At 54.0% G+C, this 24,698-nt stretch overlaps 2 protein-coding genes across 2 annotated transcripts; one reads left to right on the forward strand and one right to left on the reverse strand.

Annotated features, from left to right (window-relative positions):
* Window positions 1-7,773: 7,773 nt before the first annotated feature.
* MED9 (mediator complex subunit 9) lies at window positions 7,774-20,363 on the forward strand. Its single transcript, XM_059668351.1, has 2 exons — window positions 7,774-8,042; window positions 19,657-20,363. Exons 1-2 carry the CDS (start codon window positions 7,843-7,845, stop codon window positions 19,871-19,873), a joined length of 417 nt encoding a protein of 138 aa, XP_059524334.1. The 5' UTR covers window positions 7,774-7,842; the 3' UTR covers window positions 19,874-20,363.
* Window positions 20,364-22,537: 2,174 nt separating this feature from the next.
* Window positions 22,538-24,346, reverse strand: RASD1 (ras related dexamethasone induced 1). The gene is made up of 2 exons (XM_059668350.1): window positions 23,943-24,346; window positions 22,538-23,693 (listed from the first exon to the last, which is right to left on the reverse strand). Exons 1-2 carry the CDS (start codon window positions 24,226-24,228, stop codon window positions 23,161-23,163), a joined length of 819 nt encoding a protein of 272 aa, XP_059524333.1. The 5' UTR covers window positions 24,229-24,346; the 3' UTR covers window positions 22,538-23,160.
* Between the last annotated feature and the right edge of the window lie 352 nt (window positions 24,347-24,698).

Here is a 24,698-nt window from a genome sequence, read left to right on the forward strand (position 1 = left end):
CTGGATGCGGAGGTACCCAGCTCTCATGTGCTCATTTACTGGCAATTGTCCACATTTTTTCTATTTGCTTTTTAAGTCCACGTACCTATAATATATAAGAACTAGAGGCCTGGTGCATGAAATTCATGCATGGATGCGGTACCTAGGCCTGGCCAGCGATCAGAGTACAAGTGTCTGGCATGGAAGGGCAGGTGACTGCTGGGCCCTGGGCAGCACCTGGGCCCCTGGGCCCCTGCACACCCCTCTCCGCCTGAGTCATGGTGCCCAAGTCCCCATGTGGAGATGTGGTGAGTGCAGCCAGCTGCCCTGCGGGCTGGGGTGCAGCGTGGGCCTCTGGGCTGCCCAGCAGCGCCATACGGAAGCTGGGCAGGCAGCACACTCTCTCTCAGCTGGCCTCACAGACCGGCTCCTGAGCTAACCCATGGGGAGCCCGCAGGGTAGCAGGGGAGTGAGAGCAAGCTTAGTGGACCTCGCACCTCCATCCCCATCACCCCCCCCCCCCGGGTACCAGCGAGAGGTCACAGTGCCCGGGAGGTTGGTTGTCCTGGAGGTTGGTCGCTGCCACCCACCCCCAGTACCCAGTCCCAGCTCGGGGGCTGGCTAGTTTGGGCGATCAGGGCCTGTGGGCTGCCCTCTGTGGGGTGATCGGTCATGCCTCAGTGCCTGGGAGCTAGGCGATGGCCCCACTCCACGCCGCCACCACTGATCATTGTCTGTGGGATGTTCAGTGGGGCGCGATTGGGACCTGCCTGCACCCCCCTTAGCCTGGCGCTGCCTGCTCACCTGCTCCACCATCCTGCCGTGGTCCTGCTCTTGTCAGGGCTCATTGGGGCCAGCAGCACCTCCACTGCCAGCGCTGCATCGCTGATGCCTGCCATGTTCCACGTTGCCCCCTGGCAGTCAGTGCATGTCATAGAGAACGGTGGAACTCCCGGTTAACAATTTGCATATTAGTCTTTTATTATATATTTTAAAATATAACACTACACGGAAAGTTGCAATGCCTGTTATAGTCTCATCACCTGTCCATGAATGTGTTTTGTATCTGTCTCAGCTTATTGATAGTGACGTATCGCTATCGCTGGGAAGGCCTGGGGCACTCACCTGGGCCCATGCCTCTGGGGCAGTCTCCACAGAACCTATGCGGCTGGACTTCCTTTGTAATTCTTGAAACCAAGGGTCTTTGTGATGTTGATTAATTTAGTTTTAAGTCCTAGCTCTAGAAATAGATATATTTCCCTCATAGACCTAGCTTTCCCCCCAATAATCAGTGACAATGAGGCAGCAGAAGACAACAGCCGGAGACCTCTGAGGCTGCACCACCGTCCTGTGGCCGCAGCCACGTCTGGTCCTGAGCACTAGAACATGGCTGTCTGAATCGATATGTGCTGTAAGTATAAAACACACGCTGGACTTCTAAGACAGTATGAAAAACAGTAAAACGCCTCGAATAATTGATTAGGTTGTAGTGGATTAAATATATATTAAAATCAATTGTGCCTGTGTGTGCTCTTCATGTAGCTACTAGAAAATCGAAACCAACATATGTGGTGATGTGTGGCTTCCACGATCTGTCCGCCAGAGAGCTCTGATCTAGACCCTTCCTTTAACTGCTGGCAGCTGGGTTTTGCTAATTGGTGAAGGAGCAAGCCCTAAATCTGAAACATCAGAACACTTACTGTTCACAGATACTTCCTAAGGGGTTTGTGTGGAACCACCCGTTCAGCCTCAGGGAGGTTGCAGGGCTGCACTGGAGGCTGAGGTCGCGCTCCTTCCAGCAGGATGAGCTGGGCCCCCGGCCTGACCTTGGAACTGCCTACTGCACTGGAAGGGCGCTTTGAGAATCTGCCTCAGACAGCAACGGCCAAGTAGCTTCATGTGGTGGCGTCTCTAGCGACGTACAGCCCTTACGTGTCAACAGGGTATCTGTTTTCTTAACTTCTAATGGAAGTTATGAACAGACACATTTGTTGTGGCAAGTTTAGCTTGAATGAAACCAGTAGGTTTGACACCCACTTACGATGTTATGAAGCCAGCTTTACTCTTTGCCACTAATTAATTATATTAACTACTTTTAGGGCAAATTGTCAATGCAACATACTCTTTCATGTTTCCTATGTTTTCAATTTGTTTTCTTTAGTCGTGTCTATTTATACCGAAATCATTTTTCCGCTGTTATATAAAAGAGAGGTCCTCATTATTCTGCCAACATTAAAATTGAGGCTTGTGATTAAGTTATAAAACACACTGGGCCCTGGCCAGGTAGCTCAGGTGGTTGGAGCATGCTCCGTGCACCAAAAAGGTTTCCAGTTAGATTCTCAGTCAGGACACATACCTGGGTTGTGGTTCAATCCCCAGATCAGTGTTTCTCTCTCACATCAATGTTTCTCTCTCACTCAAAAAAAAAAAAAATCAATAAACATATCCTCAGATGAGGATTAACAAAAAACATACAAAATACAAATAAAATATAAAAAAACCAAAAAAAAAAAAAAAACAAAGAAAAAAAGAAAAAACACACACACACACACACAATGGGGGTGGGGGTGGGGGTGGGGTAGGAAGAGATTAACCAAAGAACTTGTATGCGTAGTAGAGGCCCGGTGCACTGGGGACCCTCGGCCTGGCCTGCGGGGATCGGGCTGAAACTGGTCTCTGATGCCCCCCGAGGGGTCCCGGATTGCGAGAGGGCCTTCTCGGGTGACGCATCGGAATCAGGCTCCCTCCTCTCTTCTTCCAATATTATGTCACTCTGTCTTGCTTCATTCATCTCACTTTACCCTAAGTTTGGCAGTAACGACTTGTGGGCATTTAGCTGCAAAATGTAATTATTTAGCAAACAGGGTTTACTTAGCCTGGAATCTAATGGGCCCAGGACAGGACCCTGCTCAGTGCCAGGCTCCCGTCCAGAGAGTCCTGTGGTGCTGGAGCCTCTCCTTCCCACCTGAGCTGGTCCTTGCCTCCTCCCCTTCCAGAGGTTGCCCGCAGGCACTACTGTCCGCCTGGGAGGAGGGAAGCCACTGCCGGTTTCCCAGCTGAGTGTGGTGGGAAAATTGGCTGCCTCCACTGGAAATCAATTTTAAGCGGATAGGCCGGCGCAGGCGCTGGACAGTATAGGTCCTGCATGTCTCATCATTTTGCTAATTGAGTGGAAGTTTCTGTAAGGGCCAGACCCACAACCTCTGCAATGGGCTAGAGGCCTGGTGGGGAGCCAGACCCGAAGTGGGGAGCCAATGGGCTAGAGGCCCGGTGCACGGATTCATGCACCGGTGGGGTCCCTCGGCCTGGCCTACGGGGATCAGGCCCAAACCAGCTCTCCAACATCCCCCGAAGGGTCCTGGATTGCGAGAGGGCAGTTCTCAGGTGATGCACCCCAGAATCAGGCTTCGTCCTCTCTGGTTCCAGGTGTGTCACCTGAGAACTGCAGCTGCCAAGTCACCCCAGCTTGGCAGCTCCTGCATTGAGCGTCTGCCCCCTGGTGGTCAGTGTACGTTATAGCTACTGGTTGGATGGTTGCTAAGCTTTTATATATATATAGATAAGCATAAACCATGGACGTAGAAAATAGTACGGTGAAGGCCTGGGCGGGGGGCAGGAGTGAGGTGGAGGAGGTTAGTGGGGTTAAAAAAAGAGAGGACATCTATAATACTTTCAACAATAAAGATAAACACACACACACACACACACACACACGAGGAGAGAAAAGATGGTGCACGATTGCCATGGGGATATTATTGATGAACTAGAGGCCTGGTGCACGAAATTCTTGCACTGGGGGCGGGGGAAGGGGTCCCTCAGCCCAGCCTGTGCTCTCTCACAGTCCAGGAGCCCTGCCATTGATCACCCCAAAGAGGTAGGCCTTGCCCACACAGCTAGGGCTCCGTGATGGATCGCCCCCACAGAAGCCCCACCCACTCGCCGCAGCACTGCTGCTGGTAGCCTGGACCTCCCTCTTTGGGGCAAATTTGGAGCCCCTCAATTGATCGATCACCCTGCTGGCCGATGGCCTGGGCCTCCCTCTGAAGGGTGATCATGGGGTGATGGCCAGCCCCCGACCAATTGCATCGCACCCGCCTTGGCTGGCCTGGCACCAGTGGGTGTCAGTGTGGTCTGGAAGGTCATCCAGAAGGACGTCTGGAAGGTCGTCTGGTTGTCTGGTCTAATTAGCATATTACACTTTTATTATTATAGATGTTAGATTGCTTTTTGAACTCTGAATAAAGCTTTCACTTTAACATTTCAAATCATAAAGTTACAGAACTGGTAGGGATCTAAGGTCTCCTATGTGTTGGTTAAGACCATAAGCTTGGTGTCAGGCAAAAGCTGTGTGACCCTGGGCCAATATCTCAACCATTGTAAACCTCCCTTTCCTCACCTATAAATGGGGAAACTGACATCCACCTTCTAGAGCTCTTTTGTGGATTAAATGCGATAATGATTGTGACTCTGTTCCTTATACCTACTTTTATTCCATGGTAGTTGTGATCATGACTATTATTATTAATACTACTAGAGGCCCGGTGCACAAAAATTTGTGCACTTGGGGGGGAGAGGGGGTCCCTCAGCCCAGCCTGTGCCCTCTCACAGTCTGGGACCCCTCGGGAGATAACGACCTGCTGGCTTAGGCCTGCTCCCAGGTGGCAGAGGGCAGGCCCAATCCCTAGATGCAGCCCCTGGTCGGGCTCAGAGCAGGGCCAATTGGGGAGTTGGGGCGCCACCCCCTGTCATGCACAGAGCGGGGCGGATCTGGTGGTTGCGATGCCACCCCTAGTCACGCTCAGGGTACGGCCGATTGGGGGGTTGGGGCACTGCCCCCTGTCACACTCAAGGCAGGGTAGATAGGGAAGTTGCGGCGCCACCCCTTGTCACGCACAGAGCAGGGCAGATCAGGGGGTTGGGGCGCTGCCCCCTGTCATGCACAGAGCAGGGCCCATCAGGGGGGTTGGGGCTCCATACCATGTCACACACAGAGCAGGGTTGATCAGGGGGTTGGGGAGCTCCCCCTGTCATGCACAGAGCAGGGCCGATCAGGGGGTTGAGGAGCTCCCCCCTGTCATGCACAGAGTAGGGCCAATAGGGGAGTTGGGGCACCGCCCCCTGTCACACACAGAGCAGGGCGGATCAGGGGGTTGGGGCGCCACCTTCTATCACCCATAGAGCAGGGCCGATCAGGGGGTTGGGGCGCCGCCACTGTCACACTCAGGGCAGGGCCGATGGAGAGGTTATGGCTCTACCCCATCACACACAGAGCAGGGCCCATGGGGGGGGGGGGTTGGGGCGCCACCCTCTATTACCCACAGAGCAGGGCCGATCAGGGGGTTGGGCCGCTGCCCCCTGTCACGCTGATCCCGGTGCCGGTAGGCCTTGTGGCTCCGCTGATCCCGGTGCCGGGAGGTGTATTACCCTTTTACTATATAGAATAGAGGCCTGGTGCACAGGTGGGGGCTGGCTGGTTTGCCCTGAAGGGTGTCCTGGATCAGGGTGGTAGTCCCCACTGGGGTGCCTGGCCAGCCTGGGTGAGGGGATGATGGCTGTTTGCAGCTGGTCACACACCCTTCAGGGTGGGGGTCCCCACTGGGGTGCCTGGCCAGTCTGGGTGAGGGGCTGAGGGCCGTTTTCAGGTTGACGGGTGACTGAAGCTCCCAACTGCTCCTTTTTTTCTTTTTTATTCTGGGTCAGCTTTAGCTCTGAGGCCTCGGCTGCTGAAAACAGGTTTCTGGCCTTTGTTTACTGTCTGTATTTGATACAATGTTGCAGTCAGGCTGGCTGAAGCCCGGCTGAGTAAAGCAGGTTTCTGGGGTTTTTTTAGCTTCTATATTTGCAACATAGTTGCTTAGAGTTGCAGCTGAGAGGCCAGCAAGTCAGGCGGGGAACGCTGGAGTCCTCCATCACTGAAGCAAGCAAGCCTCCCTGTTCGCATCAGCTGCCTGGCTGCCGGCCGCCATCTTGGCTGGCAGTTAATTTGCATATTTCCCTGATTAGCCAATGGGAAGGGTAGCGGTCGTACGCCAATTACCATCTTTCTCTTTTATTAGATAGGATTGTACTAGCATTGCTTCCCCAGATGACTCGGCAGGTATACAGTCTCTTCAGCAACCTGGTCCGACCCCAACAGCACTTTCTCCTCCCTCTGGACCAGACTCTCGAACTCTTCCCTTAGTGGAGAGGCCCCTGGTTAGCGGGAAGGAGGCCTCAGCCTCAGCTCTGCGAGCTCCCCAACTGGTACCTGAGCAGTGGCAGCTGACAGCTGCGCTGAGGGCATTGCTGGTGAGCCTCCAGCACAGCCTCCAGCATCTCTAGTTCCTTCTGCAAACTCAAGTCCCAGGATCTGCCTCCATCAACTGCTCCTGATGTGCCTGAAAATGTTAGCATTAATGCTTGCCTTGGGGTCGGCCGCGGGCTCTGGAGCGTCCCTGCCCGTGTTGCTGCCTGAATGTGGACTCCTGGCTGTTATGCCCAGAATTCAAGATCCCCAAGATACCACGCCAGGGAGCCAGTCCGATGCAAAAGCAGAAGGTCCTTTATTGAGTTAGCTAACCCGACCCGGGCCTCCAGTCGACGCAGCGACCGGAAAACCGAGTGATATCCATGGGAAAATCAGGGCTTTAATAGTGAGGGGAGGGGGCTAGCTGTGGGCCCTTCGGATTGGCCAGGCGCCAAGTCGGGTCTTGTTGCACAGGATGTGGTCATCTCTATGGCGCGAACATCCCTTGCTTGTCATTGGCTAGTTCAAAGAAATCCCGGGCGTGGCCAGCAGGGGCCTGGGCTTCCGGGAAGAAGGCACTCTTCTGAGCACATGGTCTCTGTCCCAACATGGAGGATCCAGGGTAGGATGGAGGGCATAGCCCTCGCCCTTTCACTGGCCTCTCTTTAGGGCCCAGGATGGCCACCTGAGGAAGGACGAGCTGCCTGGCTCCTATCTTCTCCCCCCAGCGGCCAGGCTTAGGATGGCTGACCCACTGCCTAGAAATTATTTTTATTTTGAGGAACAGAACCCCAAACCACCAGAAGCCCCCCACCTTGGCCTAGGGCCCTATGATGTCCTTAAACCAAACCTCTGGAGGTTAATCATGTATCTGCGGAAGTTAGAAGGCAGTGCAGGCTCTGCTATGACCCTGAACTAAAGATTTCAGAGGAGAGGAAATGGCCCACAGGGACGGAGGATTGGCTCCTAGGAGCTCGTGTTTATTCCTGACACTGACCCTTCTGTGGGACGCCTTCCCACCGCCCCCACGTCTCGCACAGCATCCAGAAGCGCACGAAATGTCGAATTCTCAGTTCTTCCCCATCCAGCGGGCGGGCGTGGCGGCCTCTGCGCCCGGTCCTGGGGCTGCGCAGGGTCAGCTTCGTCCTCTCCGCCTGGAGGCCTCTGGGGGTGCGGGCTGGTCTTCCATAACAATTCTCAGGGCCGTAGGCCGGCCTCAAGCCCAGGTGAGGGGTGTCCCCTCCGCTCGCAGTGCAGCCGGCCCTGCGGGAGCCCCCCTCCGCCCCCCCCCGCTCCCGCCACCCCCCAGCCCAGGCCGGGCCGTGCTGACCGTCCATCCAGGGCTCCCTCTACTCCTGCTTGTGGACCCTCTTCGTCCACTGAGGAGGAATAAGATGTTTTTCTGAAATAAATCTCCGACTTCTGAAGGTTCCAGGAGTTGGCTGTCTCCACAATCTTCACCCGCCAACCGCCCGTTGCCTAGTAACGGCGGCGCCTTTGCCCCGCCCCGCGCCCTAGTGCGCACGCGCACAGCCTCCAGGCCCCGCCCCCACGCCCGCGGCCCAGCGGAAGTGACGCGTGGCCGGCCGCGCCGTCCCGTTCCCTGACTGGGAGGGTGCTGGCGGGTTCCGAGCGCCATGGCCTCCGCCGGGTTGGCGGCCGGACGACCGGCCGAAGATGCGATACCCCCGCCGGCCGAGCCGCCGCTGGCCGAGCCGAAGCCGCCGCCGCCACCCGTCGCTGCGCCCCCGCAGCCGGCGCCGAGGCCCCCGTCCCCGGCGGGCGCGAAGGAGGACAGCTACTCGTTCCTGCCTTTGGTCCACAACATCATCAAATGGTGAGGCCGCGGCGCCGCCGCTGATAAACGGGGCACGGACCCCGGGGGAGGCGCCCTTCCTTGCGCTCAGCAGGTGCTCCGAGCCCAGAGCTGCCGGCGCGGTGGGCCCGGCGGCACGTCCGGAAGGAAGCGGCTCCGGGGCCACGCTCAGGCTGGCGCCCCGAGACCCGGCGCGAGGCGGCTCCGGCCGCGGGTGGTTCGCGGTGCGGGAGGGGTCGCCCCCCTCGCCCTCCTTTTCCTGTGCCTCCCGCAGGCGTGGCCCCCTCCCTCGTACGCGTCCCCAATAGGGGGTCCGTCCCCAACAGGGGGCTCCGTCCCCAACAGGGGGGCTCCTTCCCCAACAGGGGGCTCCATCCCCAACAGGGGGTTCCGTCCCCAACAGGGGGTTCCATCCCCAACAGGGGGCTCCATCCCCAACAGGGGGTTCCGTCCCCAACAGGGGGCTCCGTCCCCTATAGGGGCTCATCCCCAACGGGGCGTGCAGGAGGCAGCCAGTCCATGATTCCCCCTCCCTCGCGGCGCGCAGGTGCGTGCAGTCCGGGGGCCGCTCTCTCCCCGCTGCTCGCCAGCTCCGAGGGAAGATCCCCGTCCACAGAGTTGGAGGGTTGGAGGGTGCGGTGGGAGACGAGGAGACAGGCCCGGAGGCTGCCCGCAGCTGGTCCCTGTCGCGCCGGGCCTGGCCGGGTCAGCAGGTGCTTGCGTGCTGTCGGCCCGTGGTCAGGGTCGCCCGTTTTCAGACGGACCCTGCAAGGAAGCTGAAGTGCACAGCCAAGCAGCCTCCCGGCCCCATGTTGCCGAGCCATTTTTACTGTTATTTATACCCACATGAGACAGGATGTAAGCCCTCAGCTCATAGCTCTTACTTACCCATCGAAAACCAAAACAAGAAGCTAAGACGAATGGCTGTTACAGTGAGGCTCCAGGGAGCGTTTGGTGCTCTTGGAGCTGTTGCTGACATGCCAGGCTACTCGCAATGAAGTGGTGGCTGTTGCTGGCCCCGCGCCCTTCGAGGGCGGCTAGAGGAGGTTCACTTGATGGGGCGACCTGACGCGTCCCCCATGTTCTCAGGTCAGAGCCTGGCTCCACGTGGCTGCCCGGGGTGTGACCAGGCTCCCTTCTCCTTGGCCTCCGCTCACCGAGCAGCACTCCTGGCAGCAGGAGCTCACAAACACAAATCAGGTGCAGACCCTGCCGTCCCAGCAGAGCCGGGTTACACTCGCTGGTTTTAAGAAAAATGGAAACACAAAATGTATACATTCTCAGGGCAGTCCTTGGACCCAGAGCATGTTCTGGAGCCCTGGTGGGCGGCCCTTACGGTGGGCAGTGCGGTGCCCTAGAGAGAAATGGGCTTTGAAGTCACGTCGTCGGATTCACATCGCATGCTGCCTGCTTGCCTTGCCATCTTGGTGAACACATAACTCTTCTAGGCCTTAATTTTCTAAATCTCTAATACGTGAGTAATAGTAATGGGCCTCAGACTTAAACTACAGCTCTGTAGTGTGCTGACTGGATGGCCTTGGTCAAGCAGCTTAGCTTCTCTGGGCCTCTCTTTCCCGTGTGAAATAGGACTAAAACTATTTAAATCATAAGATTGTGTGCGGTGTACTCAAGAGTCATGTCCGGCGAAAGATAGTGGGTTGAGTACATGTGTTTGTCTGTTTCCTCTAAAATGACAGCGAGGCCCTAACTGGCTTGTCTCAGTGGATAGAGTGTGGGTCTGCGGACTGAAGGGTCCTGGGTTCGATTCCAGTCAAGGGCACATGCCCAGGTTGCAGGCTCCATCCCCAATAGGGGGCGTGCAGGAGGCAGCCGGTCAATGATTTCCTCTCATCATTGATGTTTCTCTCTCTCCTTCTCCCTTCCTCTCTGAAATGAATAAAAATATATTAAAAATAAATAAAACAACAGTGAAAACTTTTTTTTTTTTAACACAAAACTAAAAAGAACATGAGAGGAGATAGTTGACACACAGCAGATGGCCAAGGGCTAAGCCACCTGCCAGCCCCAAAAAGCAGCCAGACCATGGCCTCCCCAAGTCTCAGGAATTGGCAGTGCCAGGGACTTTGGAAGTGGAGGTGAAGGGGGACCGAGAACAGGAGGATTACTTCAAAGTCTATTTAAGAAGGAGATCCCCATAATCCCCCCCACCCCCATGTCCAAGCCGACAGCGAACTACCCTTCTTCCATGTTGGAAGACAAAGCATTGCTCTTTCCCAGGATTTACTCTTAGGAAAGAACAGCTCAGAGAGTGTGTGTGGGGGGGACACCAGGCTGCTGCAGGAGTTTGAGGGAGGGACGACACTGAACACAGTGTGAGAGCAAGTTCACACACTGAGCACTACTGGGGCCACGCCTCACCTTCCCACCTGGCTTCTCGACTGGCAGCTGAAGGAAGTACCTTCTCCTGAGTGTCTGACAGCCCAAGAGGAAAGTTTGGAGGCTCCCCAAGCAAGAACCTGGCTAGTTCACATGGCTGGGTAGCCAGTGTCACTAGGCATGTGAAGAAAACCCCTTGTGAGGCAGCACAAAACAAGAGCAAAAGAAGCCACTCGGACGAGACCATATGCACAGAGAGGAGGAGCGGTATTGTAGCCACGAGAAAAGGTTAGGGTGCAGCCCTGACCGGGGCTCAGTGGTTAGTGTCAGCCCACAGACCGGAGGGTCTCGGGTTCCGTTCCCAGTCAAGGGCATGTACCTCGGTTGCAGGTTCGAGCCTCAGCCCCAGTCCCAGTCCGATATGTCTCTCTCCCCTCCTCCTCCCTCCCACTCTCTAAAAATCAATTAAAAAATATTCTCTGATGAGAATTTTTTTTTTTTTAAAGGTTAGGATATGATTTCACACTATGTCTAAGTATGTATTTGAGTTTATAGGCTAATGAGGGAAGGAGGCAGACTGGTCAAGACTTGGTGGGAGAGGAGACTCATGAAGCCTGGAGGAGTCAGAGCTTGATAAGGGGTGATGCCAACGATATGTCTTCAATTATGAAATGGAGGTGGGAGGGAGGGGCTATAGGAAAAGCACGTGTGAGGATGGGGCGCCAAGAAATAGCATAAAGCGTCGCCTGCGGGCTGAAGGGCCCTGGGTTCGATTCCGCTCAAGGGCACATGTCCAGGTTTTGGGCTCATCCCCAGTAGGGGCTGTGTAGGAGGCAGCCAAATCAATGATTCTCATTATTGATGTTTCTATCCCTCCCCCTTCCTCTCTGAAATCAATAAAAAAATATATATATATTAAAAAAAAGAAATAGCATAAACTCAGGAGGGTCCACTCAGTTTGATGGGCTGGAACACAGATCCAGGGTAGGAAGGGAGAGCTGGGAAGGTGGGGAAACCAGGATTCTGGGGGCAGGGCATCCCCTGAGGGAGCCAAGGAAGCGTTCGGTCCGATTGGTGCTGGGGATGGACGTGGCGTCTCCGCTGCCAGTGGGGAAGCTAGGGAGGAGGACGGCGCCTGGCAGGCCTGGCGAGGGCAGGGCCAGGGCCAGCTCAGTCACAAGCCCTTGCTCTCTTCCTCTTCTCTAGCCGCTCAGGTGGCCCTTTCATTACATGTTTACTCCTGGCCTAGGGGGTGAATAAGGAAGTAAAAGATGAAGTAAATTTAACCTTCCTTGTTCTCGGCAGAATCCAGAGTACTGCATCATTAGGTTTTTAAAAACATTTTATTTTTTAAAAGTTAAAATTGCAAATTCAGAAACATGTCAAATGAAAAAGGATTCCTTCCCCTGTTTCCTCACCACTATTAACTGTGTTAATGCAGTAAGTGTCCTTCCAGGAATTATATGTGCATGTCTTTTCAGAAATGTTTGCAAAGTAAGATCATATTGTACTTTGCTTTTTTCACTTAATAGTCTGCTTTGGACACTTCTGTACTCACACATGAAAGTCTGCCTCAATAAGGTGCCATATCATAAATTATGTAATGTCTTCTGTTTGTGGACTTTTTGTTGTTGTTAATCCTTACCTGAGGATATTTTTTCCATTGACTTTTTAGAGAGAGAGATACATCAATGTGAGAGAGACATCTGATAGTTGCCTCCCACATGTGCCCTGACCCGGCGGGGCGGGGCGGGGTGGGGAGGTGGGTGGATCTAACCTGTAATCCAGGTACATTCCCTTGACCAGGAATCGAACCTGCAATCGTTTGGTGCAAGGGCCACGCTCTGACTACTGAGCCACTGGCCAGGGCTATCACCATTAACTTCTATATATTTTTTTATTGATTTCAAAGAGGAAGGAAGAGGGAGAGAAAGATAGAAACATCAATGATGAGAGAGAATCATTGATCGGTTGCCTCCAGCACACCCCTCAGCAGAGATCAAGCCTGCAACCTGGGCATGTGCCCTGACCGGGAATTGAACCATGACCTCCTGGTTCTTAGGTCCATGCTCAACCACTGAGCCACGCCATTACATTTTTTTAAATACACACACACACACAGTGGGGCCTTGACTTACGAGTGTCCCGACCAACGAGTTTTTTGAGATACAAGCTGTCTCTCGGCTGATTTTTTGCATTGAGTTGACAGAGTAATTTGAGTTAACGAGCTCGGTCTCCGAACGAGTTAAACTCGTAAGTCAAGGCCCCAGTGTGTGTGTGTGTGTGTGTGTGTGTGTGTGTATTTTAGAGAGGAAGGGAGAGGGAGAGGGAGAGAGAGATAGAACCATCAATGATGAGAGAGAATCATCGATTGACTGCCTCCTGCACGGCCTTCACTGGGGATCAAGCCCGCAACCCGGGCATGTGCCCTTGACCTGGGACACCTCAGTCTGCAGGCCAACGCTCCATCCACTGAGCCAAACCAGCCAGGGCTACATTTTAATTTTGGCTAATCTGATTGGTCAGAAATGATACATTATATCAATCTGTCTTTTATGATATGAGGTAAAGCATCTTTTCATATGCAACTTTATATGTCATTTCTCATTTTTTCCCTATAAACTTCCCATTTTTCTATTAGGTCATTTCTCTTTTATGGGCTCTTTGTATATTAAGGAAAGTATGTCCTTTGTCAAGTGTAGTTTAAATCTTTTCTTCTGACTTGGGGGTTTGTTTGTTGTTCGGAAGCTTCTTGATTTATATAGGACAGGTTTGTTAAGAATTTCCTTTATGGCTTCTGAGTTTTGGTCTAGATCTTCTAACCTTAGTTTCGGATCTGTAATCGCCTCTTAATTCGTCTCTTTGCCTTTATGCTCTCCTCTTTCCAGTTTATCCTGTGTGAGTTAACAGGAAGAACTAGGGCTCTTTCCAAATTGTTTTTGCCACCTTTTAGCCTTCCATCCAGAGAGCTCTGCATACCATCATCAAGTCTTCTGCCTGAACTGCAACAAAGCCCAGATGTGGGTGGTGGAGTCTCCCCGGCTTGTGCGCACTCCAGACCCTCCGTGGGTGTGCCTTCCTGCCCTCCGTGTGCCCAGAGAAATGCCACATATTTTCAAGGACTGGCTCAGAGGCCACCTCTTCCCGCTGCGTAAGCTTCTGGCTCCTCATGCTCCTGGCGGAGGTGCACCCTGCCTAGTGTTAGCAGTCCCACAGCCACAACTTCCATCCTTCCTAGCATCTTCCCTAGTTAAATGAGCAGCCAAAACTACGCATTTGTGTTATTTTCAAAGATTGAGCAAAAGGAAAAGGAAAATCTCATTTTTATGCCTGTAGAAAATTTATAGGTCTCAGGTATTTGAGACTATTTCTGGTATGCACAGAAGCCACATTACAGAAGTACATCTATCAACACTAATAAAAGAGAAAAATGGTAATTGGCATACGAGCTACCCTTTTCATTGGCTAATCAGGGCTATATGCAAATTAACTGCCAACTAAGGTTGGCAGTTAACTGCCAACAAGACGGCGGTTAATTTGCATATGTAGGCACAATGCAGGGAGGCGAAAGGGAAAGCAGGAAGAAGCCCCCTGCCACTGACAGTGATTGGAAACCCAGGGGGGAGCTAAGAGCTGGGGAGCAGGGCAAAGGCGGCCCTGGGGCCGCCTTTGCCCTGCCTCCCAGCCATGATCAGAGAATCAGGCGCCTTTTCCGCCCTGGCCAGTGATAGGAGGAACTAGGGGTGTGGAGCCAGCGATGGGAGCTGGGCACGGTCGAAGCTGGCAGTCCCAGGAGCTAGGGGTCCCTTGCCTGGGCCTAAAGCGAAGCCCACGATCGTGGGGCCACTGCAGCTGCGGGTCCCCGCTGCCCGGGCCGGACGCCTCAGCCAGAGGCGTCAGGCCTGGGCAAGGGGCCGATCCTGCAATTGGAGGGTGATGGGGATCAACGCCTGAGGGCTCCCAGTATGTGAGAGGGGGCAGGCTGGGCTGAGGGACACTCCCCCCCCCCCGCCACCCAGTGCACGAATTTCGTGCACCGGGCCCCTAGTATGTGTATATATATATATATAAAAGCCTAAGCGACTGAACGACCAGTTGACTGGTCACCATGATGCGCCCTGACCACCAGAGGGCAGACGCTGAATGCAGGAGCTGCCCCCTGTTGGTCAGTGCACTCGCGCAGCAGGAGCACTGCTCAGCTGACCACCAGGCGCCAGATGCCGCTGGGCTCACGCCTGGCAAGCACAGCTGCAGTGGCATGAGCCTCTCCCGCCTCCGCGGCAGCGCTACCGCGCGGCAGTATTAACAGCAGGTGCCGTGGGCCAGGTTGAGCGGGAGTGGCGCAGTACCTGGCCCGGGCCCGGGCTCCTCCCTGGCCGCCTGCCGCTCCACACTGCTACATCCCCTGAGGGGTCCCAGTTTGCAAGAGGGCACGGGTCAGGCTGAGGGACCCCACTGGTGCATGAATCCATGCACCGGGCCTCTAGTATATAATAAAAGGAGGAATGAAAGAGACCTGTGGACCAGGGAAAGTTATAACTTTTGTTTCCTTCAAACGTGCCAAATCTAATCTAGTCTGGAATGAAGTGTCCCTGCCTCGGAATTCTGAATTGCAGTTGTCACTGCCTTGCGTGATGGTTTTGGTCACCTAGTAAATGTATTCTGTCAATGCGGGTACTTAAACATTTTTCAATTTGAGTTTTTAGTTGTTGAATGTTTTTAGGTTGCTGTGGCCCGGTGCACGAATTTGTGCACATTGAAAGAAAATTAATTAGAAGAAATATTTTAATATCGCTGTTTGCCCTTCTCTATAATAGAAATGTTAACCAAATTCACACTCGACAATGACAGATCGAAACACATGCATGTGAAATCAATAAAAATATATGTAAAAAAAAGTAATAATAATAATAATAATAAACCCTAACCGGTTTGGCTCAGTAGATAGAGTGTCGGCCTGCGGACTGAAGGGTCCTGGGTTCGATTCCAGTCAAGGGCATGTACCTTGGTTGCGGGCACATCCCCAGTAGGGGGTGTGCCGGAGGCAGCTGATTGATGTTTCTCTCTCATCGATGTTTCTAATTCTCTATCCCTCTCCCTTCCTCTCTGTAAAGAATCAATAAAAAATATATTTAAAAAAAAAAGAATAAGACCATGTGTGTAGTATGGTCAAAACAAATAAAAAATTAAGTGTGTATTTGTATGTTGCTATATATTTTGACGCAATCTGAAACAGCATATGCCAGTTAACAGACATGATCTCCGGGACATGGTATTAGGGACTTTTCTAAGCCTGGGTGCCTGTCGTTTTAACTTTCCCCTTCAAACACCTATTACTGTCATAAACAGCAACAACAAAAGCAAACACTGGTTTAGAAAGATGTTAGTGTGGGAGGAGGAGAGGGTGAGAAGGACTGGTCCCAGGATGGGGCAGCGAGGCCACTGGGGCACGAGGCTGAAGGGGATGAGATTTTGAGGAGAAAGAAATGGAAAGCAGTCAGATGCCACCTAGAGGTCGCAAGAAGTGGTGCTAGGTTTGTGAGGAGGTTGCTTTCCTGATCTGGGTTCCTTGAACTTCTAAGCTGCCAGTGGGCACACTATTGCTCAGTTTGTATTTTCAAGCCCCAAAGCACCTCTACTAAAAGCCAGAGCTGTGCCCTACTTACTGGCACCTGTACTCACCACCGTGCTAACTCACCACCTGCACTGTGATGCTTGCCCCATGTCTGGTGACACAACACAATGTCTGTGTCCACTGCTGGAATCATGCTAAGCATCACCCAGATGTGCACAAAAGACTGTCAGGAAGTGGCCTGTCTGTTAAGGTAGAGAAGTAATGTTTTTGTCCATTTTAAAAAAAATTTTTTAAGAGAGGGAGAAACATCGATCGGCTGCCTCCTGCATGCCCCCTACTGGGGATCGAGCCCGCAACCCAGGCCTGTGCCCTGACTGGGAATTGAACCGTGACCTCTTGGTGCATGGGACGACTCTCAACCACTGAGCCACGCCATCCAGGGCATTTGTCCACCTGAAAACTACAGTGGGTGGGACCAAAGTGCCTAACCTTGCTCTTTGTAGGATTTGTGTGTTTCTCAGCCTGGCCCAGTCTCCTTCTTTCTTCCTAAAGTTAGATGATGACTCACGCTGTACACAAAGGCAGGCCGTGTGGGGCGTTCTGCTTCTGTTCACGCAGTGTTCGGGCCTGATGCTGTTCTTTCGGCTTGAGTCTTTCACAGTCACCCTGGCCTAGCAGGTTCCCTCTTGGTTGAGCCAGTTCCTGAATAGAGTGTTTTTCTCACCCCAGGAGTTCCATGCTGTTTACTCCACAACTAGGGCAGGCCCAGGCGCTTGCAGAGGGCCTCGCTGTGGTCTGGGTGGTCCTCTGCTCAGCTCCCCCAGGTCGGCTTTTGTTGTTGACTTAAGCAGCAGAAATTTCTCACGGTTGTGGAGGCCAGAAACCTGAAGTCGAGGTGTGGGTAGGCAGGTTGCTTCTTCTGAGACCTCTGCTTGGCTTGCAGGTGCCGGTCCTCTCCCTGTCCTCACGTGGTCTTTCCTCTGTGCGTCCAGGTGGCTTTTCATGTGGCTCCTCCTTTGCTGTCTAAAGCAGTGGTTGCAACCGGTGGTCCCCGGACCCCTGGTGATCTGTGAGGTCCGAAAGGTTGGCGACTGCTGATGTAAAGGGTGTCTCCTTTACTGAAAGTTCACCAGGTAAAGAATGGGCAACCCTGGAGATTTGGGGTTTTTTCAGAAATGAGCATCTTAAACGTGGTCTGCTTTTTATTTTCAGAATTAAAAATTCTTTGGGGCCAGGTAATGTTTGCTTCCAGAACTGGATTGTCATAACTTCCTTCCAAATTTTTATTTTATGTATTTTTGTTCGTTTTTACTATGTCCTTTCAGATTCATGTGAGGTTAATCAGTTTTCTTAAAACTATAATTTCAAAACTCACTTGGAACTTAAATCCATAACAATGTGTTAACACATATGCCATTCAAGTATCATGAGTTCAGAAGTCCAGATGCTTTCTGTCCAGATTGTGGATCTGAGCTGAGACCTGTCTTGATGAAAGTCAGACCTGCTCAGTGGTTCTTTCCAGATGACTTACAGCCTTACAGGTTCCCCTCCCAGAAACAGAGAGGAGGGAGGCACACCGCTAACTGAGCACAGCTATATCGAGGGCCTCAGCTGAGAAGAAGGGGGTGGCCCTTCATTTCTTAGGATAAATGATTGATTCTCCACATCTGGTCTCTGAGTTAGAGCTACTGATCCATTTGCCAGGTGTGAGCTGTGCCTGATGGATCACCGGGAAAGGTGGATATTGTGTCTGCATAAGCAGAGAAACGAGTAGTAAATATGAATTAGCACCATCTGGGTTGAAATTTCCCACTAGGGTTGAACATTTATTTTTATTTTTAAAACAGATCATTGGCTCAGCTTTTTTTTTTTTTTTTTAAGATGTGGCTCAGTGGTTGAGCATCGACCTGTGAACCAGGAAGTCTCGGTTCGATTCCTAATCAGGGCACATGCCTGGGTTGCAGGCTCAATGCCCAGTAGGGGATGTGTAGGAGGCAGCCAATCAATGATTCTCTCATCATTGATGTTTCTACCCCCCTTCCTCTCCCTTCTGCTCTGAAATCAATAAAAATATTTTTAAAAACTCATTGACAGTTTTCCCCTCTTATGCCTCAATGGAGGATGATGTTTAGAACCACCTACTGAATTGGATTTTAGTTTTTAGTTTCAACTGCTTGTTTTCAAAAGCTTATCCAGTGCACCAAAGGGTCACTGGTTCAGTTCTTGTCAGAGCACAGACCCAGGTTGCAGTTTGATCCTTGGTCAGGATGTGTATGGAGACAGCTGATTGGTGTTTCTCTCTCTCTCTCTCTCTCTCTCTCTCTCTCTCTCTCTCTCTCTCTCTCTCTCCCTCTCCCCCTCTCTCCCCCTCTCCCTCTCCCCCTCTCTCCCCCTCTCCCTCTCCCTCTCCCTCTCCCCTTCTCCCTCTCCCTTTGTCTCTCAAATCAATAAAAAATAAACACATTAAGAAAATAATAATAAAGCCTGGCTAGCATGGCTCAGTGGTTGAGCACTGACCTATGAACCAGGAGATCATGGTTCAATTCCCAGTCAGGGCACAGAGAGGAAGAGAGAGATAGAAACATCAATGATGAGAGAGAATCATTGATTGGCTGCCTCCTGCACGCTCCCTACTGGGGATCGAGCCCACAACCCGGGCACGTGCCCTTGACCAGAATCGAAACCGGGACCCTTCAGTCAGCATGCCAACGACGCTCTATCCACTGAGCCAAACCAGTTAGGGCAAAAAAAAAAAAAAAAAAAATATATATATATATATATATATATATATATATATATATATATACACACACACACACACACACACACACACACACACACACACATACACACACACATATACACACATGTATGTATATATGGTGTATATATGGTATATATATGGTGTATAGGAGCAACTGTTAGGCTGTCTCTTTGATCTTAGGTAAAGGTTTTTGTTCTTGTTTGTTTTGAAGTTAGTGGAGAAAGGGGGGCCTGGATTTCTGGGCAGCTGCTAAGAGCTGTGAGATGAAGTGGAGGCTCCTGCCTTTAAAATGAGCTGGACCTGAAGGCACGGAGTTTATATAACTGGTAGAGAGCTGTACCTTCTGAAACATTTCCAATAGTTTCTAACTAATTTAAATACTATTAATAACTCTGTGGGAATTAGTCTTTATCTTAATAGATTCAAGTATCCAACCGTCTGCTAAAAGTGGCTGACAGTCTCCCGATTGGCCTGGAAATGGCTGAAATGAGAAGAAATGTAACATTTCAGCAAATTTTTCTTGCAGTGTATCACCTGATATTGGTCATGGTTTGTTCATTTGTTCAGCAGACACTTACGAACTTATTTTCCAAGCATTTGTTCTTTGAACAGATGTTACTTGAGTGCCCAAGTGCTCAGGGACTGGCCCTGGCACGGGATGCAGCTGGGAATGAGGTGGACAGTCCTCCCTCGTAGCTAACAGACATTAGGCATCTAATTTTGCGCACGTGCTATGGGAGGGGCTGCACAGGCGCTGCTCGGCGCTGGGGCTTTTCCGGAGCAGCGGTCACAGGCCCCCTTGAGGCTGCATGAGAGAGCCAGGCCCTGCCCTCTGGTGCACAGCCCAGGAGGGGGACAGGCAGAAACCAGGCGTCTACAAGGCCTGTGGGGTGCAGAGGAGGGGGCCGGGTGTCTCAGCCTTAGCTGCGAGTGTTAATATCTACCCTCTGACCCTGCAGCATGGACAAGGACAGCCCGGACATCCACCATGACCTCAACGCCCTCAAGACCAAGTTCCAGGAGACGCGCAAGGTCATCAGCACCATGCCCGGCGTCCACCTGAGCCCTGAGCAGCAGCAGCAGCAGCTGCACAGCCTCCGGGAGCAGGTCAGGACCAAGAACGAACTTCTGCGGAAGTACAAGAGCCTCTGCATGTTTGAGATCCCCAAGGAGTAGTGAGGCGCCGCGCTCAGGATGCCCGAGAAAGCACGGGGAGCGAGTGGCCGCATTGGTTCCTTATGAAGTGTGGCTCTTTGGACCCCAGCTCTGAGCGTGACAGCCCAGTGGCGGGAAGGCTACCGTGCTGCTTCCTCAGCTGAACTTGACGTCGACTGTGGGAGGGGTGGCCTGGAGCTGGAGTGGCTGGGGCTTCCTTCCATGTGCCTGCGTGTCTGGATGCGTAAGAGCTGGAGTGCCTGCCGGTGGGAAGAAGAGGGTCCTGCCCTGCCTCTGGGGAGGGGCCATCTCCGCTTTGCTTCCTGCCCCCCCCCCCCCCCCCAGACACGATCAGTGTGTGCCAGGGCCACAGCATTCTGTTAACAACAGTGCTGTGTAGCCTTTGCACAAAGTTCACTGGACAGATGAGGCCTGGGCTCGTGTGGCGTGGGCTTAACATGGTGAAGGAAGGCTGGGAGAAAGCAGTTTTAAAAGACGTTTCCTCCTGAAACTCTTTCCTTTTATGTTTGAGCCAGTGAGTGTAACTGTCTGTGGGGGGTCAGCCAGCTGCCTGCCGGTGGCCCCTTGTCAGGTTCTCCGCCACCTACATGCTCTTTTCACTTTCAGCTCTTGCTCCCTTTGTCTCCTGTCACCTGCGGGCATCTCGTTTAGCCATTTAATGCCCAAGAGTGGCCAAACCACTTCAGACCTCCTGGGGCTGGGGGGAGTGTCGCTTCTACGCAGGCACAGGCGGGCTTCCGGCAAACAGCCGGCCTCTTCCAGCGTCTCAGATTCCGTGGTCTTGGTTTAAAAGTTTATTTCTCTGGCCTCGCTAAAGAGCCAGCACGAACATTACTGCGCTGCAGGCAGGTCATGATGGACTTTTTGTTCAGAAGGGCGGCTCGGTGACAGCTGTGACCGTCCCTGGGCCAGGTACAGTTCTGAAGGGTGGGGCGCGCTAAACCCAAAGTTCAGCAGCCAAGTTCTGGTTCATGAAATGTTTACAAACACCCCTAATTTCCTGCAGGTGGGACGTTTTATTTTCATGCGCGTCCCTGGCCTCTTAAAGGATAAGGTGAGACTAGTAACCAAATATTATTTGAATCTAGAAATGAGTGCGTAACCTATGCTGACAATTCTGGGGCTTAGCAGCTGCCTGCTGCTGGCCTGGCCGGCAGGTGCTGACGGTGGAGATATTTTTAGCAGGGCTTCGCCGGGTGGCCCTGCAGCCACCTGCCAGAAGAGGGCGGGGCGGGAGCTGGGTCTGTGGGGGGATCCGGTTTCTGTGCCTTTGGACAGAGGAGCCGGCTCTGCACTGAGGTGGGAAGTACCTGTTAGACTTCTACGTTGGGACTGTGCTTTAACTGAATCAGTTATTTTCTTGGACTTTCAGAGTAGTGTGGGGCCAGTTTTAAGGCTCTGACCAAATACCATGAAGCACGAAGCACATGGGATGCAGCGTCCCGGGCGTCGTGGTTTTCAGGAGCGTCATTAAAAGCGCTTTGCTCTGCTCTCAGGACATCTTGGTTTTTGTACTGAGACGTTCATAACAGGATGTCTCCTGGGCACTGGATATGTTCCCTTTGCTTAGAGAAGACACAGGGGCAACCTCCACTCCGCACCCCTCCCCCAGCACACACGTTACAGCGTGGAAGCGGCAACTCCTGCTGCCTGAGGGTCACCCTGCCTGCCCATGATGGGCCCAAGGCCACCCCTCATTCCGTAAGGGGTTTAGTCCCGGCAGGGAGCAGCCCTCACCAGAGCGAGGTGGCAGTCCCTCCCCCGGGACAGTATTGAATGCCCCTGACCGGCCGAACACCCCCGGAAGCCGATGATTTGGATTTTTGGGTGGCAGGCACTTTTTATTTCTTTAAAGATTTTTAAAAATTAATTTGAGAGAGAGGGAGAAACATCGATGTTCTGCTCTCAGCTCTCACATGGATGGGCCACCTCCCGCGGGCCCTCCCCCCCACCGGGGATCAAGCCCGCAACCTGGGCATGTGCCCTGACCGCAGATTGCAGCAGCGACCTTTTGGTGCACAGGATGGGACGACATCCAACCAACAGCCACAGCGGCTTAGACATCACACTTAATTCTCACAGCAACTCCACGCAAAGGGCGTTCTCTGTGTTTTCCTGGCACAGAATTCGGGGCTTGGCAGGTGCCGCTGCCCCAGGCTCGAACAGTTAAGAGGGGTCCTGAGCCGAGAGTGGCTGCCTCTCTCCTGAGGAAAGGAGCCAGCAGAGAAGCGCGCCGGACCCCTACCCAGGGCAGACACGGGCCAGGCTCCACCTCCTCACCTGTGAACGCTGGGCCAGTGACACCTCCAGACCCCTGTCACCCGGGGCCTGCACTGAGTATTGGACAGACAGTTGGGCACAGCCCCTTTGTGGCTGGGTCTCGGGGAAGCTAAGCAGGTAAATGGCTGGAAAGATGCATCTCAAGAGAGGACTTTGAAATCCTTTCTTGGCCTCGATTTCAAAGGACCCATTCCCCAAATAGAACGCCTTCCGCCCAGCCACCCGGAACTTTCCTAGAGCCTCTTCCCCCAGGAGAGCTGAAGCTGCTCAGAGCGCTGGTGCGCTTTCCAGGGCTGGGAAGGGGAGCCTAAGCCACCACGTAGAAGCCCACTCCTCCCTCTCACCCTGCCCCTCGGCCCATTTATAAAAGTAAAGAAAGCATGGTTTTCATTTTAAATTATTTTATAGTAAAATAACCAGTAACAATAACAGACGGTCTCACACAGTATAAACACTGGATAAGGTTTTGTTCATGTTCACGAAGTTTTTTCCTTGTGCAGTTTCACACACACATGTAAACAAGTCACTTGGCTGATCTGACCCCTTAGTTTCAGGGCAAAAGCTTTTTCCAGCTGCCACGGCAGCCCCATCGCAGACAGGTGAATGCCCTGGCCTCCCTTTACCCTGCCGCGGGCAGGACGGCTTCTGGGAGCCCAGCGGGGGCTGATTCGCTTCCACACACACCTTCCCAACTATTGGGTCTCTGAGAAACCGGGCAAGTTCACCCTCTGTTGGACCTGTGCCCACCAAGTCAGGGCGCAGGGGCTGGTGGCGCCTGCCAGTGGGCGCTCAGACGGGGGGGGGGGGGGGGGGGGCGGTCCCACCTCTGACCCAGTTCGCTTTCCTTCCAAAGCAGATGACCAGCCCTCCTCCGTTTTCACCTCCCAGTGGGTGGGCCGGACTCTGGGGAGGGAAGACGCCGGGACACTTGGAGCTCAGGGCCGGCCCAGACCTGGCTTTGACTTTTAAACGACAGGGCCTTCCTCGGGGAGCGGGGAGCGGGAGCCCTAGCTGATCACGCAGCGCTCCCTGTCCTTGGCCTGGCCGCCCGCCTTCTCGCGCACGCACAGGAGGTCGCTGTGCACGCTGGGCCGGCGCGCGAAGGGCGCCACGATGCCCAGGGCGCCCCCCGGGCCGCCGGCGCGCAGCGGCTTCCCGCCTCGCAGCGCCTGGTGCAGCGCCTCGCAGTGCTGCGCGGACACGCGGCGGTGCAGGCCCGGGCTCATCTCCCCGGGCAGCCCGGCCATGGCGAAGAGCGCCCGGAACATGGGGTCCAGGCTGCTGTTCTTTTTGGCCGAGACCTCGAAGTAGGCGCAGCGCTGGGGGCCGTCGCCCAGCAGCTGCCGGACCTCGGCCGGCTCCACCTCGCGGTGGAGGTCCCGGTCGCCCTTGTTGCCGCACAGCACCAGGGGCACGTCCACCCGCCCCTTGGGTTTGTTCTTGAGGCAGGACTTGGTGTCCAGGATCTGCTGCTTGAGCCTCTGCGCCTCCTCGAAGGATTCGCGGTTGTCCAAGCTGAACACCAGCATGAAAACGTCTCCTGCGGGGGCAGAGCAGGAGGTGAGGGGCTGCCAAGGGGCCCTTAAAGTGGGCTTGGCTTTGGGGTCGCCCAGCCGCCAGGAGCCGGGCGCCAGGCGCTCAGACCTCTCCACGCGCAAACTTGCAAACTGGGCACCCCGGCCCTCGCCAGTGCTCTCGGACGAGGGGTCTCCAACCCTCCCTCCCGGGGGCACAGCTGCATCAACACCCCCCACCCCCCTCCCGCTGCCCGGCCCGGGCCCCCGCTCACCGGTGAGGATGGAGAGGCGCCGCGTGGCGGGGAACGGGTGGTGGCCGGAGGTGTCGAGGATGTCGAGCTGGTAGAGCTCGCCGCGGATGGCGTAGAACTTGCGGTGGAAGTCCTCCACGGTGGGCGTGTAGGCGTCCTCGAAGCGGCCCGTGAGGAAGCGCGACACGATGGCCGTCTTGCCCACCTTGGACGAGCCGAGGATGACCAGGCGGGAGCAATTCCTGGCCGGTATGCTCAGCTCCGAGTTGCTCGGGCACATCTTCTTGATCATCGCGGTCAGTTTCATTGGGCGGAGGGGCTGCAGGGCGAGAGTAGCGCCGAGTGGCTGGGGTTCCGCTTGGGCTCCGGGCTGGGCTCGCAGCCTTAGCCTCTCGGGCAGAGTCGCTCTGGCTCTCCGCGCCCGACCCGCCTTTAAGTGCAGCCTGGCGGCCGCCCCGCCCCGCCTCCGTGCGTCACGCCCCGCGCCTCCCCCCCCCACCCTCCCTCCGGTGACCTCCCCGCCGCAGCCCGCTCCTCCCGCTCTGGGGGCGGTGAGAAGCGGAGCCCAGAACCCTGCTCGGCTAGGGACGCGCTTTGATCGGGTTTGCGGTCGGCTGTGCCCTAACCCCCTGTGACTTGGGGAAGGGACCCATCCACACACGCACACACGTTCTTTGGGCCTCAGTTTTCCCCGAGAACAATAGCGCTCCCGGAATCGCAGCCGCGCCATGGCGGGTACTTACCAGGTGCCCGGCTACGGCCACCTCACCTGTCAGA

Source organism: Myotis daubentonii, chromosome 16 (assembly GCF_963259705.1).
Source record: "Myotis daubentonii chromosome 16, mMyoDau2.1, whole genome shotgun sequence".
NCBI classification, from domain to species: domain Eukaryota; kingdom Metazoa; phylum Chordata; class Mammalia; order Chiroptera; family Vespertilionidae; genus Myotis; species Myotis daubentonii.

What these genes read in the sequence shown, in the direction of transcription:
- MED9 (XM_059668351.1), top strand. Translation starts at nt 7,843, where the DNA reads ATGGCCTCCGCCGGGTTGGCGGCCGGACGACCGGCCGAAGATGCGATA. An exon ending in GTCCACAACATCATCAAATG is followed by an intron (nt 8,043 to 19,656) that starts GTGAGGCCGCGG and finishes CTGACCCTGCAG; the next exon opens with CATGGACAAGGACAGCCCGG.
- RASD1 (XM_059668350.1), bottom strand. Translation starts at nt 24,228, where the DNA reads ATGAAACTGACCGCGATGATCAAGAAGATGTGCCCGAGCAACTCGGAG. An exon ending in GCGCCTCTCCATCCTCACCG is followed by an intron (nt 23,694 to 23,942) that starts GTGAGCGGGGGC and finishes CTGCCCCCGCAG; the next exon opens with GAGACGTTTTCATGCTGGTG.